Source organism: Scardinius erythrophthalmus (genome assembly GCF_964197995.2).
Source record: "Scardinius erythrophthalmus genome assembly, chromosome: 7".
In the NCBI taxonomy this organism is placed as follows: Eukaryota; Metazoa; Chordata; class Actinopteri; order Cypriniformes; family Leuciscidae; genus Scardinius; species Scardinius erythrophthalmus.
The window spans coordinates 22,252,340-22,271,521 of NC_138227.1; the positions used below are offsets into that span (position 1 = coordinate 22,252,340).

General features: G+C 37.7%; 1 protein-coding gene across 1 annotated transcript in view; it reads left to right on the top strand.

Moving 5' to 3' along the window:
• The first annotated feature begins 1,890 nt into the window (after positions 1–1,890).
• Positions 1,891–19,182, top strand: part of nlk2 (nemo-like kinase, type 2) — a 70,528-nt gene continuing 53,236 nt past the window's right edge. The window contains exon 1 of the mRNA XM_081370968.1: positions 1,891–3,458. Coding sequence (XP_081227094.1) covers positions 2,992–3,458 — 467 coding nt within the window. The 5' untranslated portion in view covers positions 1,891–2,991. The remainder of the gene's footprint in view (positions 3,459–19,182) is intronic.

Genomic DNA, 19,182 nt, shown 5'->3' on the forward strand with positions numbered 1-19,182 from the left:
GTACGTGTCGAACGATGGAATCGCCGATGATCACAGCATCGCGTTCTGTTTCGCGAAGAGGGGAGAAGCGGTTTTGTGTGGATATCTCGAAAACCGGGAGGGTCGGAGAGAGTTTTCTTGGTCTAGACCTGACTCGCGACTTCCGCTGCGGAAAAATCCAGGCTTCGTGATGGCATGTTGGAGCCGGAGTGAACGAGACCATGGCTGATCGCGACCTCGACGTTCGGGACCGATGTTGAGGAACGCACGGAGTAGACGAGGTCGGAGTCAGCGGGTTAGTAACATTAATCTCTGATTTGTGTGCCTCGGCACGTGATGTTTCGAGAGCCAAACGCCGGTCTATCAGCTCGGCTTTTCTTACTAAAAGGTCGTGGATCTGTTTCTCAACAGCTTCCAGCTCAGACTGCACCGCGTGCAGCTCAAATGTGTCCTCACCTGCACCAAAAGGTAGACTACTTACATTTGATATATTCGCCATTTTAACAGATGGACAGTAAGTTAAGTTAGCAACGACGCTACCAGTGGTGCTATCAATATTAATACTAATTTATGGCTTAAGTCTTGGATATAATCCGTCTTTTCAGTGGTACGGGTGTAGAGTAGACGCACGATAGGCGAAAAAATGTTTGTTTGTAACTTAAATGAGTGCGGAGAAGACGCGTTCAGCCGTGATCCACGGACGTAACCTATAAGAGTATCCAGCGTTGGATCACAAGGCTTGAGACGCGTCTGCTCAACAATCCGCGTTATAACTATGAGGTGAGGAAAAGTAGAAAATGTTCGTTGTAAGTGAGTTTAAAGAGAAATCAAGAATTATAAATCAATCGATGGAGCTCCAAAGACAACAACGCGCTCAGACGCGACGCGAAATAGCAGTATAATACTGGGGGATTTAAAGTAAATAACTGTAGAAATTACAGAAAAGTCTAACAGTGTAGCTAATGTTTTAATAATAGAGGAGGCCAGGGCTAAATGTCACACTTTTTTTTACCATGAATATTTCTCAGAATGTTAATTGATGTTTAGGCAACATCTGCAAAATAATCTGTTGACTAGGAGAGAATAAAAGAGATACACTTGACCAAATAGTTGGGCATGTTCTGCCCCAAGATGGAAAAGGTAAACAAAAATATACATAGTTTTTGCAACAGAAACTGAAATGAATAAATTATAACATTTTAAACATATGACATCCTCACCTGTCCTGACATTTAGGCAAAATGCCCTTGTTTCTAATGTCACTAACATTCCTACAAATTTGCTAGGTGTTGAACTTAATGGTGAGAAACTTAAAGGTTTTTAATTATAAAGTATCCTACAAAATTAAAAAAATAACATAAAAAGCAAAGCATTCTGACTGAATCATTATGAAAAAAATATTTATGAACTATTAGCTAGGCCTAATATATATAGGCCTATGGACTGCAAAATTAAACTTTACACTTTCTCTTTCATAAGTAAAACTTATTTCAATGCACTGTAACAACAAACTATAAACTTTGTAAACTGTTTAATATATTTCTATAATATACTGTATATTGTATAATGTTTGACAGTCCTTGTTACTGTGCATTTTTGAAAAACGATAGGACAGCGAATCATGGCTCTCCTTTCAGGCTAGGGACTCACTTCAATGGCAGGTGCTAATTGGATGGCATGTCTCGCGTAATAGCTCTGGGTAAGTGGGGCCCCTCGCTCTCCATTCCGGCTCAAGAGCTCCGTAGACTGACACTGTCTTTTACAGTATCGCGTAGCCGTAATGGCGCCAGCTTCCACATGTAACAAGGGCCTGTTTATTATGGCTGGACCTCCGTCTCTTCCTCTCGTCCGCTGATTGGCTCTGCTACTTCAGAAGCGCGACGTGATTGGTTCAGAGACCTGTCATCGGACGCGGACTAGACGGGTACCCAAGACGGCAGGGTTGCGCGTGTGCCTTCCCAGGTCCTGGCAGCACCATCCGGCGAGGGGGTGAGGACGCTGGCCGCCTGTTTTGTGACTGCAAGAAACACTGGATGTTCTTATTTTGATTCCTTCTTCACTGGATATACATGCCCACGATACTGAGAGCAATAAGCACGCGGCACGCCGGTGAACGAGCACATCGTTATCGATGGGGAAAATAAGTTGAAAGCTTCGGAAGAATGTTTCCAGGAAAACGGATTGCTCCGTTGATCAGCGTGATGGGTGTTTCGAGGGGATTTTGACATTTGGAGAGGATCTGGAGGTATCCATCTACAGCTTAGAGCTCGAGCGCAACAGAGCGCCATACTGCAAAACAAGCTTTCCGGATCGATACAGTGTAGCAGCAGCCTTTTCATGCGGGGGAATTGTGCGTTTTAATGGAAATGTAAACAAGTAAGCTGGCGAGCAAGTACCAAGTCAGCAACGGTGGCCTGATTGAGATCCACGTAACTTCTGCAAACTGCATGCAGCCCTGGCGGTGGAAACAGGGCTGGATGAGCCCAAAATGGCAAATATGAGGAAATCTAAAAGATGAATGTTGCATTCCCCACGTAACTTGTACTATTCGCCTAATTTCCCTTTCCACACAAGCCCGAGTTTAGAGCAAAGCAAGGTGCTCCTCATGCCTCCAACATGAGGGAGATTTAAGGCCGTGCGGAATTGATTTATTATGGGGGGAGCGCATTATTTTGATTTAATCCCTCTCTCCTCTTTTACTTTTCTTTTGTTTATCCTTCGCGAGATTTTTCTTGGATGTCCGCGATTGTCATTTTGCTAGTCTGGAACGTATAACGCAAAAGATCCTCCGAAGTAGGTCAGATCAAAGCTGGAGAGTTGTTAGTATGACACCTTTTCGCACTCATCTTGATGTAGGCTATGCCGGACATTTATGCTTTGATTTTTTTTACCCGTCGTTTGGCTCTATGACAGCCAAATGAGAGTTTGACATCTTGGCAGCCTCCCTCTCCATCTCGTTCGCCTCTTTGTTTTGTTTTTCCACCTCTCATTTTCTGGCTGTTGAGTGAGTGAATGGCTCTGTGCGGAACGACGGCTTCCAATGCCGCGAAAATGATGGCTGCGTACAACGGCGGAACCGCGGCAGTGGCAGCGCATCACCCGCACCATCACCACCAGCTGCCCCATCTCCCGCCACCCGCCCACCTCCACCACCATCACCACCCGGGCCAGCATCACCTCCAGCACCCCGGCTCGGCCGCCGCCGTGCACCCCGTACAGCAGCACGCTTCCACGGCCGCAGCTGCTGCTGCTGCTGCCGCGGCGGCGGTGATGCTGAACCCGAGCCAGCAGCAGCCGTACTTCCCCTCGCCCGCTCCTGGTCAAGCTCCGGGGCCGGCGGCCGCTGCAGCCCCGGCGCAAGTTCAAGCCGCCGCCGTGAAGGCGCATCATCATCACCACCACCACTCTCATCACTTACAGCAACAGCTGGATATAGAGCCGGACAGACCGATCGGATACGGAGCTTTCGGTGTTGTTTGGTAAGTGATTAAATCACATTGTAACAACTTCTGTAAATGAAAGTTGATCGTTTGTTGCTGCTGACTACTTTAATTTTGACTTCGAAAGTGCGCTTTAAAAGTAATGTGCACAAAAAAAAAGTTACAAATAAAGAATGCATCTTTGGGAAGTATAATTAAAATGATGTACACTCTCATGAGATGAAGACTCGAGACACATCAGACTAATAGGAAAAAAGCATCATTCCACACAGAGCTGGTCTCCCCCCTCATGGGTGCCGCCATGTTGATGTCACATGACCAGGTGTGGCGTTCAATTGACCAATTTACTTACACTAATGTTGCCTTCACGTGCCATCGGAATAATCGTAAATACTAGTTTCCTAGTTAAAAAAATTGGACATGAGTGCTCTCTCAAGTTCGTAATCATGACTTCAGAAGTGACACGTGAAGGCAGCATAATAAACCACTAATACTGACAATAATTAATATGTTTAGTCAACTTAATCCCCAGAGAAAACGTAACTATTTTACGGAGTGGCGATTTTGTATGAATTTGTATGGAATTGTACGGTTTGATTTTTAGACAAAAAGGTAAGCATGAAGGCCAACCCCAACCCTTACTGATTGTACGAACATATTAAAAACGAGATTGTATGAATTATTCACCAATTTGCATAAATGTAAAATTGTTATGAATTGCCATGAGAGTGTGTTGGTTTACTTTATAAAATGTGTTACTTTATAAAGTGCAATATAACAGCTAAAGAGTGATGGTATGGATCAGCATGTTTACAATTGATCAAATAGAATGAGTGGACAAATAGCATAATGATCATTTTGCCCATTGTAACTAGATCTGCCTAAACCTAAACCAAAACTTATAGAGTGCACCTTTAAAGTGTTTTACCTGTCATGTTTGTTAGGATGGAGAGGTACCATATTTTTAGATTCCTGTGTGACAGTCCAAGGGGAATAAGGGACAGCTTTTGGCAAAGAATTTAAGATGTACACTAAGGGAACATCGCTCTACTTAAGGGATAAGCTGACTTAAATGCTCAAGATTTAATTCATGTCAGTTTGAATGTCTTGAGAATAGTTCCCATCACAGGTGTTTGCTTCACTCCATGTATAAACTTATAGGCACGGAACCTATAAATATAATGTAGTAAAGTAAAGGGATCCTTCACCCAAAAATGGAAATTCTGTCACCGTTTACTCACCGTCAAGTTGTTCTAAACCTGTATGAGTTTCTTTGTTCTGTTGAACACAAAAGAAGATATTTTGAAGAATGTGGGTAACCAAACAGTTTCTGGTCAAACAGTTTCCATAGATTTTTTTTATACTATGGAAGTCAATGGGGACTATCAACTGTTTGATGGTGAGTAAATGATAAAATAATTTATTTTTTTGGTGAACTATCCCTTTAAGTAAGTGCCTAGTAAATAACTTTTGAATTTCTTCCTGCCACAACCAAACCAGTTCACAGGGCAATACAGACCAAAGATGAAAAGTTGAGTAATATGTGTAATTCTTTAAGGAAGGAGAGTGCTGGTTCTCAGAATGAGTTTGTAACTACAAGGAAATGCAATATCCTTTCAAAGCACACACCCTCCTGTCCTTGTAGAAGACTCGGCCACAACTTCTGTTCAGAGGTTAATCTGAGAGTTAATTCCTAGGACAAGCAATATATTAAGCACAATAGACAAAATTAAAATAATGGGACATTTTCATTCTTTGACTTTTTCTAGCACACATATATTGGCTCTCTGTGTGTTTATCCAAAGGAATCGCCTGTAACTGGTGCCTGCAGAGGGGCCACAAAACTAGGGGAGCTCTCATCAACAGCCACCCTGCCCCCGCGCATTCAATCTTAGCCTGACCTTTCCTCAAAATCGCTTCCTGTTGCTCATTGTCTGCGTTTAATCTGCACTGTTGCCTGCTGGTGTATTTATAGCTGTCCTCCAGAGGCATGACCATAGAGGAAAATCATTTAGGGTTTGCACCCTCTTAAAGGGGTGTTCAGACTGCAGAACCATGGGTAATTAAATGAATAATTAACCCAAAAAGTTACAAATTGACAATTCTGTAATCATTTAATAATACCTCTCATGTTGTTCCAAACTTGTATGACTTACTTCTTTGGAATACAGAACAAGATGTTTTTTAAAGAAAGGTGCTATCTTTTACTTTTACTTTTAATTACAATCAATGGAACCTGGAGCTTTCATGATTTCATGCAAAAGCATGAATTTCAGTGCATAAACTTCAATTTCAGATTGTTAGTCACACAAAGCTATTGTTTAGCTTCTCAAGGCACAAGTTGAAGTCATATGCTCATATTTTTTGATACTTTATGATGCTTTTGCACCCTTTTTGAACTCGTGATGCGTAAACATAAACATAATGGGAAATGTACCAACACAATGTTCTCGCACCATTCCTGATTTTTTAACACACACTCACAGCGTTCGTCTTGCAGCTATCAGCGCAGAAACGAAAGCTGCTGCTCTCCGTGTGTTTTCTTAAAACTCCAGGTGTAAACGAGGACGTGTCTCCTTCATCTTAATACCCGGTGTAAACAGGGCCAAAGACTTCGTAGGGATTCTGTCTATTGGAACGCAGATCCTGTGCTGGGATAAAGGAAGAGTTAAAAAAAGGAGAAGTGTGAGCTTGGTCCTTGTGTTAGCTATATAGAAGGCTGTTTTGGATGGTGTTTTACATTCTAGTTAGTGCCCTTTCATTTGTGCAGCTGCAAAAGTTTAGATAAATTGGTTTTGGCCCGGCCACAAAGTGTGTGTGTGTCACATACTGGTTCTGATGCAGATGGAGTCGAATTTAATTATCTGATATTCTAACTATACATAATCTATATTATCTTTTTGCATTTGCTTAATTGCAGGAAATAATGCTTTAATAAAGTAAGCATATTGTGCAGTGATTTTGCAAACAGGTTTATATCCTGTCTTCAGAATGAAAATGAAAGCAAAATGAAATGGAATAGAATTGGTGGTTTATGTTTACGAGTCCCTACGTGTGCTTAGCGTTACTCGATCATATTCTAGTCTGCAGGAAATGAAGTGCAAACTGCTGGGTCTGATGCTTTCTGGGAAATATCCCATATCTGTCATTAATAATGCCCTCAAAATTGTCACTCTAGTATGATTTTATTAGCGTGGAGTGCTTATGTGGAAGATATAATGGCATAACTCTCTCTTGATGCTCAGTCAAAAAGTTTGAAACCCCTTGGCCTGCATGTACGCTTGTAGTTTAAGATTGACTCATAGTGTACGTAAACAAATTTACGGGAAACAGGAGCGCTAAATGCTAAACCGCTGTAATTTAAGAAGGCTTCAGTTGATGGTGATGCCTCATTTGTGGGTTCTGGGAATTCCATGTGTGTCCTGTATTATGTTTTGTGTGCCTTAATGTGGCATGTTGTAAGTCAGGTTTAGGATGCAGCTTTGGTCATTTCTTGCCTCTGATAACTTTACATTACTTAACATTTACATACATTTTACATGAAAGAATTTGGCAGACAATTTTATCCAAAGTGACTTGCATTGCTTTGAAGGTAAACGTTTTATTAGTTTCCCTGGGAATCATACTCATGACCATGGCGTCCAAGACAAGAAGTAATGTTGGTAATGTACATGAAAGGGATTTATTTTATTTTATTTAATATTACGTTAAAATGAGTTTAGTTGTTTTGTATCATATACAGTTGTTAGATTTAAAGAACCACTTTGTTCACTTTTTTAAATGTATTTGTTCATTGTTCAATTTGGTAATTCTTGTGCTGTCAATCAATTAAAACAAATTAACTAATTAATTGCAAATTAATGTAGAAACAACATAAAGTTTGTTTGATGGCATCTTTTACGAATGAAGTCCAGTATCACTGATACCAATACTGATACTTTTTTTTCTCAATTTTAGCCATTAATTATAGCCATTCAGCATTATAGTATAATTGAAAGCTATTGATTTTAACATTTATTAGGATTTAATTTAAGTGAACTTAAAACAATCGTCACATAAACCCATTATAATAAATGTCACATTTGCCTGTGCCCTTTAATATATCAGTGCTCAATGCCAAGAATTTTTTTTCTGTTGGTGTTAGACCGGTTCAGATTTTTACATTCCCTGCCAAAATGTTATTGTTTTTCTTTTTCTTTTGCTCTTTAACATTAACCTAATGACAGACAGCAGCAGGTTTATAGGCTGCTGTCACTTTAAGACCTTTGGTACATGACTCAGTCTGACATGCATCCCATTTTCTCACGTTCATTTAAGACTTCATTTAACTTATTTAAGACTGTGAAGCGGCTTTCTGCGCACCCAAGTCGTGTGTGTGTCACACAGAAAGGAGATTCGCAGACGCCGCCAGTACAGCACTACGTTCTCTTTTGTGTCTTATCGCACTTGAATAGTGTAAAAGCATTTGCATGAATCATATAATGTAACGCTAACCAAAGGAAGATGCTGCATTATTTGCGATAAATATTTTTAATGCGTTATGATGAAGAAAAAAAAAGCACAAAATGAATGTTAATTTTCACAGCCCTAGTAATTTTTAATTTTTCATTATTTGTTAATTATAATCTGCAATTTTTATTCTATTTATTTCATTATTAGTAGTATTATTATTTATTTTCCGTTTTATTTGATTAATTATTATATTTTACTTTATTTGTTTGAATTTATTTCTTGAATACCTGTTTTACTTAGAAACTGATTCACGACAAGGAGAACTTAGGAGGCGAGCAGAATGACACAGTCTGTTGCCAACAGTTTGCCCGTATTTATATTAACAAACAATACATATCATAAAAACAGATTTGTCCTGTTCAACCTGCGTCCCACGGGCCTCCTGCTGCTCAAACCAGATCCAAAAACATAGACCTACCAGATAATCTCTGTCTCAATCTTAATCACAGCCCTCATGACTTACTTGTATTTTTACACGTGCGGCCTCCATCCGTGAGCTGTTAGAGCCAGTGCTGATAAAGACGAAATGCCAGACACATGCATTCGCATGTCATGGGTCCCGTATAATAGGCTATTGTTTACTTTCCATTGGGAGTTTAGTTGATTTAAAAAAAAAAAAAAAGGGTTGAACTGTGGTTCTCCACTATGCCCCCATAGGCCCCTGTCTCTCAGGGAAGAGGCATGGCTCTGCACAGGAATGTATCTGAGTCTTCGCTGTCCATTAAAGTGTCAGCTGGTCTCTGTTGCGCTCACGGTTTGATCTGTGCGGGGAAAGCTAGCATGGTCACGGACAGCTTGAATTAGGCCTGATGTTCTTAAGATCTCGTCTGGCAGATTGTCTTTGCAAAAATATGCAAAGTCTCTTTCTTGAAATGGCTTGGTGAAACTTCTGGATCCTGCTTTGTTGATTGGCATCATTAAACATGACACTTGAAACATGAAACAGCTCTTATATACATATATATATATATATATATATATATATATATATATATATATATATATATATATATATATATATACAGTATACACACACACAAAACTGAATGGTAGTGTGTGTGGAAGTGGAATAAGGGTTATTAGTAAAAGATTACGCAATAATATTAAGGCTTGAGTTGACTACTTTAAGATTGCAAATCTCTGAAGATCACTGAGTTTTCTTTTCTAGAAGTACATATTAAGTTGAGTTTTGGGAGAACTACAGGAAAATGAGCGCTAGCTGTAGCTGCTATTGATGTAATGATTAATGTATTCCCTTCTCCATTGTAAATGTACAATTTAAATGAAATGTGAATGATTAAAGTTTGATGTTTTTTTGGAGAGGAACCTCATATCCTCCTCGAATGTCTCCCTGAAATGAACCAAGCTGATCAAACATGCTTAAAAAACATTAGAATATTAAATATGATTTATCATGCAGTGTGTGTTTTTTCCCAGTGTGATGAGCAGCACGATTGAACCCGAAACTCTTTGAGTTTTCCTCTCGTCATCTATTATCTAAAATCTAATAATGTCTTAATTAGTCTGATGTGATCATTTATCAATATGACCCTCATAATTGAAAGAGTCATTACATGATTGTTGAGTAGATTTTAACTTTCTCTTTTCAACCCGTGGTTTTGCTGCAGCTTTGTGTGTGTTTTTAGGCGAATTATAATGGCAGACGGCCTGGTGCTTTTATACTCTGAACTTGAAAGGCTCACGGACGGGACAAGGTTTTTTTTTTTTACAACCACAACAGTCAGAAGCAGCTCTTAAGAGGCTCTGGGCTTGGCAGATGCACAGACCGAGCAGAGAAACAGCTTACCTTTGAAGTGTTGGGGGTGAAAGAGTGCAGGAGTGTGTACGTTAACCCTTCACTCACCTGCCTCTGTCAGCCTATTCTGGGCTTTACTCATGTTGATCTTGACTGCACTGCTGAGAATAAGTCTGCTTTGTTTTCCTTGTTGTTTGGATGAATGCCACAATGGAATGTTTGGGTCATTTCCCCCCAAAATCAAATCAAAAGAAAAAGTAAGAAACTGCATATTAATTCATTTGTTCGTTTGTTTGTTCATTTATTCATTCTCAGAACAAGTTCTGTCAACGTGATTCATGTATGCATACATGCAATTGTATGCAAATGTACTTTCCAGTTTAACCTGCTTGAAAATCAAAGCGTATGTCTATGTCTAGCCAAGGTGTGTTCCAAATTTGAAGTTGATATCACAAACATTGAACCCACCAAAAGGATTTAAATGTTCATTTCCATGGTATCACAGTGTCAAACACAAGATGAATTTTTAGTGTTTAAGCTTTCAAATGATGACTTTTACTAAATATTCAATAGAGGGCCAATAAAAGCCAATAAAAAAAAAATCGTACCAAGTCAAGTGTCCCTGTTTTTGATAACTGGACACTGACAGTTATCAGCCTATATAATATATCTTCTTTTGAGAATTACATTTATTTATTTTTTTCACATTACAGTAGGTTAGCCTTTAGATCTGTTATACTGATTAACATGTCTATGGATTCAGTAATTCAGTTTCAATAATTTGCAGTTCATCTTAATTTTGTTTTTGTCATTTATATAGTAGTAACACTTCAGTTGCAAATGCTCAGATGTAAAATAACTAATTACAAATACTTTCTTTACAGTACTTGAGTAGCCTACATTTTAAAGTCTTGAGACGAATTAAGTTGTGGTTCTTTTATTTTTACTTGAGTTGAATAAAGATAAAGTATTCAACTTCGCTACATTTATTTTTCACCAAAAGTACTTTGACAATGGTGCCTACGGAGCAACTGGGCGAGCTGGCATTTGACAGGCCCTTTTCAAACTACTGTATTGGAACCCTGCGCTTCAGCCAATAAACAGACAGGTCTGACTCGGGTGCAAAACCAATCAAAACTTCAAGTTCAGTTGGGGAGCGTTAGGTCCATATTTTAGTGAATGTAAGTGAGCTCTGTGCTCATTTTCAGATTTTAAATTGTAATTTTGGCAGCTCCTGAAATGGGTCGTACAATCGATATTACCAGAGCACGAAGCAGTTGAAAACCCGGCTCATACAAGGACACAGTTAGTGCATGGACAGAGCAAGAACAATGGGTGTCTAAAATGAATGTACGCAGTTCAGTTTAATGGTAAAGCTTGCCCTCTTTAACAATTAAGTTAAACTAAATGTATGAAGCAAACTTTGTACAAAGCTGAAATAACCTCAACATTAGCAATAACGGTGAAATAAGATCGCAGGATTTATCTGTCAATCAGATACACTGTGATACAAGTGTCGTTCGTTACTATAGCAACAGTCAGTGGACAAAAAGGAAGAGCATTTTATTTAACGTTAACACGTACCACACTTGATTTTTTTACTGGTACTCTTGTATTCATGCTGTTTTAAACCCTCATTTTGCCCTTCTTAAAAAAACATTCAAATGATCTTAAATGGACTTACTTTTCAAAATTAGTTATAAAACAATCGCTCTTGACAACCGGGATAGCTAGTATATTTGTTTAGCACAGCGTCAAACACAACAATTCATGAGACTAATATCATATTTTGCTCCAAAATCACTATATATGTATACATGTCAGTCGTGTTTGAAATAACTTCTGTGGTCCTATGTTGCTTCTTAACACAGCGTGAGTAATAAAAATATTTTATTTTATACATTTCTATGATACAGTCTATGTTGATTACCGTTGCATTACATCATTCTTATGAAAATACCTGAGATGGCTTGAAAAACACAGATAAACACATCGCAATCGTGTGTTTATTGTATTCATGTTTCAAAATGTCTCTATCTGCATGTTACTCAGCTGTCTATTATATCTGATATAAGGGATTTCCTAGATAAGTTTAATACTTCTATGAATCTCACTTGTGGACGCCCTCTGGCTTCCAGTATGAATGAAACAAGTGTTTAACGCTTCATATTGCTAACATCGCCTCATTTTGGGTAAAAATAGAAAAATAATACTAAAGTACTTTGTAAAGTAGTAACTTGAGTAGTTTTTCAGGAAACTACTTATTTACTCTTACTTGAGTTAGATTATTTTTATGGAAGTAAAATAATGACAAATATTTTTGAAACAAAAAAGCTTGTTGAATTGCACTACTTGAAAAAATATACATTGGATTAACCTTGCTTGCTAGCCTGGGAAAACCCAGACAAACTTCCGGCAAATTTAGATTTGCTCTGCAAGTAGTCTGGCAAAGAGCCCATTCAAGCCGATTTCTAATACGTCCAAATCGAGGCACCAATCAGAAACGTTGAGGCGGGCTTTACACGATGACGATCGCTCTGATTGGTTTTAGGTCTATCCAATTGCGCCCAGAGGCATTTGAACGACGTCCGTTGGTGACGCCCCTTTGGAAATGAGTTATTAATGAAGCTTTGCCAGACCATAACTCAGTTACTACTGAGAATGGTCTGGTTTTAACCAGGCTACCTGCTTGCATTTGAATGTCTTGTATTTTCAGGGCTTGCATTTTTATGGGCTGAAATTCAACATGGTTGTATATTTAAGCTGTGAATATTTCAACTCAAAACATTTCACACACGTTCTCATTATTAAAAATTCAATAATCCATATTCACCTTTCAGATTTCACTTCCAAAATATTCATTCTGTTTAAAAATACAACCTATAATATTCAACAGGCAATTTTCGGTTTCGCTTTAAAAATTCGCGTCAACAAATTCAGTGATTCAAATTCGACAGAAAATTCAACATTTGACATCCAGGAACGGCAGGAATATCAGTAGATTGCCAATTGATAATCTCCATAGGTGTTAGTCAGCCTCAGCAGTAAGAGGTGCAAGCGCGTGTTGACGAAGAAAACTATAGAGCCAAAAAATAATTACACTGTAAAAAGTGCAAATAACTTTAATTTAGCTAAACATCCCAACCGGGTGTACAAAATCTCACATTTTTTTAGATCTGTTGTAAATGTATGGTATACTTTTAAGTGCTGGTATATATCATCATGAAAATATTATCAGTGCATAAAATTAATAATATAGTTAAAATTTTGTGCAAGACTTAATGGTCTAAATATAGGCTTCATTTACTTCATGCATATTGCAAATATAATTTATTTTGATCTTGTGGTGAATATGACATTTCTTAATAGTTTTCAGTTTCGTCCTCTTTGGCTCTTTTTCGTTTCCTACCTCTATTTCTCTATGCTTATTAAAGTGTAAGTGTTTGTTGTGTTATTTAACCAGTGTTCCTCAGTCAAAACAGGGGAAACGCATGAGACTTTCAGAGAGGATGTGGCTTTGTATTGTGTCTGTTGTGGAGCAGAGGTCCAATTGCTTTAGCTTTAATACTGTGAAGACCACCTCTTCCTCAGAGAGCAGAACTGTTAATTAAAAAGCCCTCTGCTCAGACTGAACCGTTCCATTTAGAGCTCACACCGCTGACACTTTTTGTGCTTATTTATAGCTGTCCTATTAGCTGCCCGATCTCTATTCTGCCTAAAAGCTACCTGGATTTCTTCTGAAGCATTCTATGAGTGAGTGTCATAGATGTGGTTTGGATCTCCCTCTGTCAGATTTGAATATAGAAACAATATCCACAGACAGGATGTCTTTAAAACAGAAATTTGAATATATTTCTGGCCATCTGTCTGGTTTGTTTGCCATCCATTCAAAACAGTCTTGTGAAACACACCCTAAGCAAAACCAGCCCTGTTTATGTACCCTTCAAAATTCAGACAAACGCCTTGAATGTGATTTTTATTTTATTGTTTTGGTTTGAAAGGAATTTTTTAAATGCTAGGCACTAGTAGGCAGTAAGGCTGCACAGAATTGAAAAACACTGACATTACGATATCTTGTTTTTCTGCAAAACATATTGCGATATAAAGAAAAAACATAGGATTTTTCACTTTCAAATTACTTGGAGCTATATTTGGAAAGAATTAATCATTTGTTAGGGAGTGCATAGAAAGAAAAAAACGGGGGGGAAAAACTGAAAAAGCAAACCATCATTTGAGGGTTGAACGATTTGGGAAAAAATGTCAGTGTTCACACTTGAGTTTACTCATTAAACGAGCCAAGTAACTAGTTAAAAAAAAAAACTCTTTCCACTTGATTTTTCATAGTCCACATTCTCACAATTTTTGACCCATTCAATATGACTAAAATAATATGATTTTTATTTTTTTAAATAAACAAAATAAGAAATATATTGCAATAATACTATTACTGTACAGTAAAAAAGTTGAGGATTTAATAAGTAATTTATTCTATAATACAACTGTAAAATGCTTTTAATAGCTTTTATTTCGGACGTTTGTAAGTTAATGCAACTTTATTGTGTTATCTTTATTGCTCCTTTTTATCTCAAATAAACTCAAACGGGCGGTTTTCAATTGTCTCATTACTCTTTACATTTCACAAATATGTAGAATGTGAACAATATGACATAATTTGCGATATATGCGAAATCATGTATGGAACCGGCTCAAGGGCATATTTTTAGCGATACAACAAAACTTATGCAACAGTGCATTATTTTAGGGATGACATCACTGCGCACACCAATTCATCAGTATAAGGCCAAATGGAAACAGGTTTGAGACAGCAAATTTTGCACAAATTTTTTATTTATTTTTATGCTTTTTCACGTTGTCAAACAGGGCAAAAACTGGATTGAAACTTGGCTACTGATTAGAGATGCGCGGTTGGCGGTTACAGCTGCGGACTCCGCGGATAAACCGCGGATTGGGCGGATGACGTGACGAAAAATAATATTTTAATTAAATTCAGGTGGGTGGCGGGCGGTTGAACCAATTAAATGAAAAATATATGTATACACCAATCAGCGGATGGCGGGCGGGTGCGGTTTTGAAAATTGGTCAAAAACTTTGGTGCGGATGGATGGCGGACGGATGATGAGTTTTGTGATGCGGTTGCGGATGAAATAATAGCCCATCCACGCATCTCTACTACTGATACTAAAATAATACTGCTGCGTGCGTGTAAATGAACATAGTGCCACGCTTCACTGTGGAAACCAGCAGCACATATTTATTTAGATCGCATTAAGGATGTTGATTTTATTTCGATATTTCATGAAACCCTGCTAGGGAGTTTGGAAGCAACCGTGGCTGATTTACATGAGTGTCATCCCAGTGAGGTTTTTTGGTGACAGGCTCACACCTGTAAGCTAGCTTTAGCTTGCTACTCTGAGCTGCACTGATGCCATGGAAGCGCAGGCAAACGGTTGCTTGACTCAGGCTTGAGTCAGTCAGTGTTTGCCTTAACACTCTTTCTGAGTGTGGTGGCGAGAGGCCAGGGATGCCCCCACGCTGTGTGCAGTGGGCCGCTCAAGCATGACTGTCCTCAGGGCATCACCAATGTTTTTTCCGTGATCCTCAGGCTTGTTCTAGAGTCCTAATAGCAGCGATGCTCCGGGGGAAAAAGAGACGAATATCCGGGAGTGTGATTGCAGATGGGAAATGTGGTGAGGGATTGTAGGAAGTCGGGGAATGTATGGGTGGGAGTGTCTCTTTTGTCGTAATTATCTCTTCAGCCATTTCCTCAGCACAACAAACACCACCCTGTTTTTGGCCCTGTCAGTATACAGCTTGATTAAGAGCTCTGGCTTTTCTCAAGCTACTTCTAACTGGACTGAGCGTGATTGGTTCTTGGCAAAAGCGGGAGGAAGTGGCCACGGCATCTGCCATTACTGGAGCCATCCTCAATAGGAGAACTCCCCGGATAATAGCATCCATTTGTCTAGAGCATGTTTTGGCCTTCCTAAGTGGCTTCAAAGGGTGATTGAGAGTATTGTTGTTATCTGGACTGATTTGTTTTTTTTCATTCCCTAAAATTAAATTAACCATAAACCTCACTTCCACACATTACTGAATTTTTAGACTACATTTAGAACTGGTATATAACATTATATACAGGTAGAGATTTATGCATAAGAAAAACAAAACAGTTTCTGTTGTTAGTGGTTGCCAAGGTTGTGTGTATGTGTTTTTTAAATCAGAATTTGAGATTGTATTTTTTTTTTACTGTTGAGAGTGTTTTGTTTGTGTTTTGGTTGTTGAGGGTTAATTTTTAAAACCACTAATAATCTATTAAAATCAAATTAAAAATGAATATCCATTTTAACGCCTAAATTCACTTAGCTTTCAAAGCATTTAAAACAGTTGTTTATTGTTTATCTGGCATAATAAGAAATAATTATCGGTTTGTCGTATCAGTGGGTGCATCCCCAGTTGTATAATTTATAGTTTTTCCTGTCATAATACTGTACTGTACTACTCAATAGTTGGGGATCATCAGAACAAATTTTTTAATGTTTTTGAACGAAGTCTGTTATGCTCACCAAGCCTGCATTTAGTTGATTAAAATGCAGTAAAAACAGTAATATTGCGAAATATGTTTTGTTTTAATGTATTTTACAGTCTGATTTATTCCTGTGATGGTAAAGCTGAATTTTTATCATCGTTAATCCATTCTTGTCACATGATCCTTCAGAAATCATGCTATGATAATTTGGTGCTCAAGAAACATTTCTTATTATTATCAATGTTGAAAACAGTTGTGCAATTTTTAGGATTATTTGATGAATGGAAAGTCTGAAGAACACCATTCATTTGAAATAATGATAAAAACTTTTAATAAATGTCTTAAGTGTTACGTTATCAATTTAATGCATCCTTGCTGAATAAAAGTATTAATTTAAATTACTTTGATATCATGATATAACATTTTGTCACTCCCCCAACTTGTGACCACATCCATAAGTCTGAGTTGTGTGTGACCTGTCTTAAATACTAAACAGTTAGTGTCCGTTTTTCTGTGTGGTCAGAATTCATAGTTCCTTTGGGGCTCTTTTCCAAAAGTTAGCCTTCACAGCTAAATGGTTTGGATATAAGAACAGATAAATGCTCATGTTTTAGCCATACCCCTTTGTGAATCATCGTTTCTATTATGCTTTCAAGGTTGGGATCTGATCTAACCCAGTTAAATACTGTTTTATCAGTTTATGACTATCCTTGTACTATGTCCTGTTAGCAAAGGCTCACAAATGGGATCTGGGATTCTCTCACAGAGTGGCCCTCGATGTTGTGATGGTGAAAGAGTGTGAGCGGGCTCAAGTGTCCGGACTCTCCACCTTAGGGCGTGACCTAGGGCGTGACCCTTTGCGAGCACTGCCTCTGTTATCAGTGTTCAACACATTCTCCTTCTTCGTCATTCACAGTTGCTGCACACGCAAACACACACCCACTCCAGAGCGTGGACAGATCTAGAAGCAGAGCCCAAGTCTTCGCTGGCACTGAGTCTAACGAGTGCTCGGGGCCTCTGTGAGGAAATTAACCGTGCAGTTTCACAGCCAAACAAGCCACAATCAGCCTCTGATGATAACTCATCTTTTAGTCTCTTTGCTTTCCCATGATGCACTAAAATGTTCCAGCAGTGCAGACTGTGCCTGGTCCCTGTATGCTTTCCCTTTTTTCTCCCAAGCTCTATTGGCAATTTGGCACAGCATGGTATACTTTCTGCTTCGTTGGATCATTGCACCCGCCAGACTATTTTTAATAACTGATTTATATTTGATTATTATTATTATTATTATTATTATTATTATTATTAATCATAATGTAAATCATAAACTGTTAGCCTATTATTAATGAAAATGTGTTATTTACTTTATTATTGTTATTTTTATTTATTAATAACAATAATATTAATAATATATTATTTTGTTGTTGAGTAAAAACATAAAGTATATTAATTTTATTATTTTATTTTATTTATATACTTTATTATTATTAATAACAACACTGACAGTATAACAATAATAATGTATTGTTATTTTAGCTGTTAATAATAATAACGTGCTTTTATCTTTTTAATTTAATTGTATATTCAAAGTATTTTTAGTAGTAGTAGTATGACTATTATTATTATTATTATTGTATTGTTGATGATGATGATGATGATGAAATTCTGATCATTTTAATTTATATTATATTTAATTTATTATTATCATTTATCAACACATTTATCGACAATACTAATGTATTGTTATTTTAGTTGTTGCTTGCTACATAATAATAATAATGTTCTTTTATTAATTTAATTATATATTTAATTTATTAGTAATAATAGTAGCACTATTATTATTATTATTATTATTGTATTGTTTTTGATGATGATGATAATGATAACTTTTATTATTTTAATTTAATTATATTATATAAATAATATTATAGTTTATATTATTTTTAATTTATTTAATTTATTATTGTTATTATTATTAGTAGTAGTAGTAATAGTTGTGTATAGTAGTAGTATTAAAGCAGGGGTGCCCAATCCTGCTCCTGTCGATCGACTGTCCTGCACAGTTCATCTCCAACCCTAATCAAACACACCTGAAGCAACCAATTAAGGTCTTCAGGATCATAGATATCATATAAAGGCTAGATGGCTCGTCCGCGCTGCTGGCCAATGGAGCTCGACATCCGCACACGGCGGCCATCTTACGACAGGGTGCTCGCTCACTCATAACATGGTGCATGTACTTTTAAATAACCATAACTTGCTCAATTTTCTACCAATTTTCAAACGGTTTGGTTTGTTATAAACGTCAGAGATGTAGCTATTATACTGCATACATATGAATAATTATGTTCAAAATGTTTAAGCATTCAGAATTATAGCCACGTTAATAACGTTTGTAAGAAACCAAACCGTTTGTAAATCCGTCCAGATTTCAGCGAGATAAGAGGATTTGTGTGCGTGCTGCTCACTCACCTTAATTCACAGAGCCCTGTCCTAAGATGGCCGCCGGTGATGCCGGAAGTGACTCCGCCTTGAGCCATCTAGCCTTTATATGATATCTATGTTCAGGATCACTTGAAAATTAAAGGCAGGTGTGCAGGACAGTCGATCGACAGGAGCAGGATTGGGCACCTCTGTATTAAAGGGACTCCAAAAAGAAATATCCTATATTAAATATATTTTATATATTTAAAAAAACATTTTTTTTTACAAAGCCTAAAGTTAACATTCATTGATTTAAGTTCAGTATAAATAAAAGGCATCTGTTTAAGATGTATATTTGTTAAAATAACACTGGAAGTGACATGAACAAAACAGGCCTCTCGTATTCCACCATGCACTTTTATCTGTAGTCTGTGGCTTGCTTCGCCTCCCCCCACCACCTTCTTTCAACCTGAAAATCCTCTCCAAATCACTGCTGTTGTTAGGCTACCATATGTTCGTCTCTC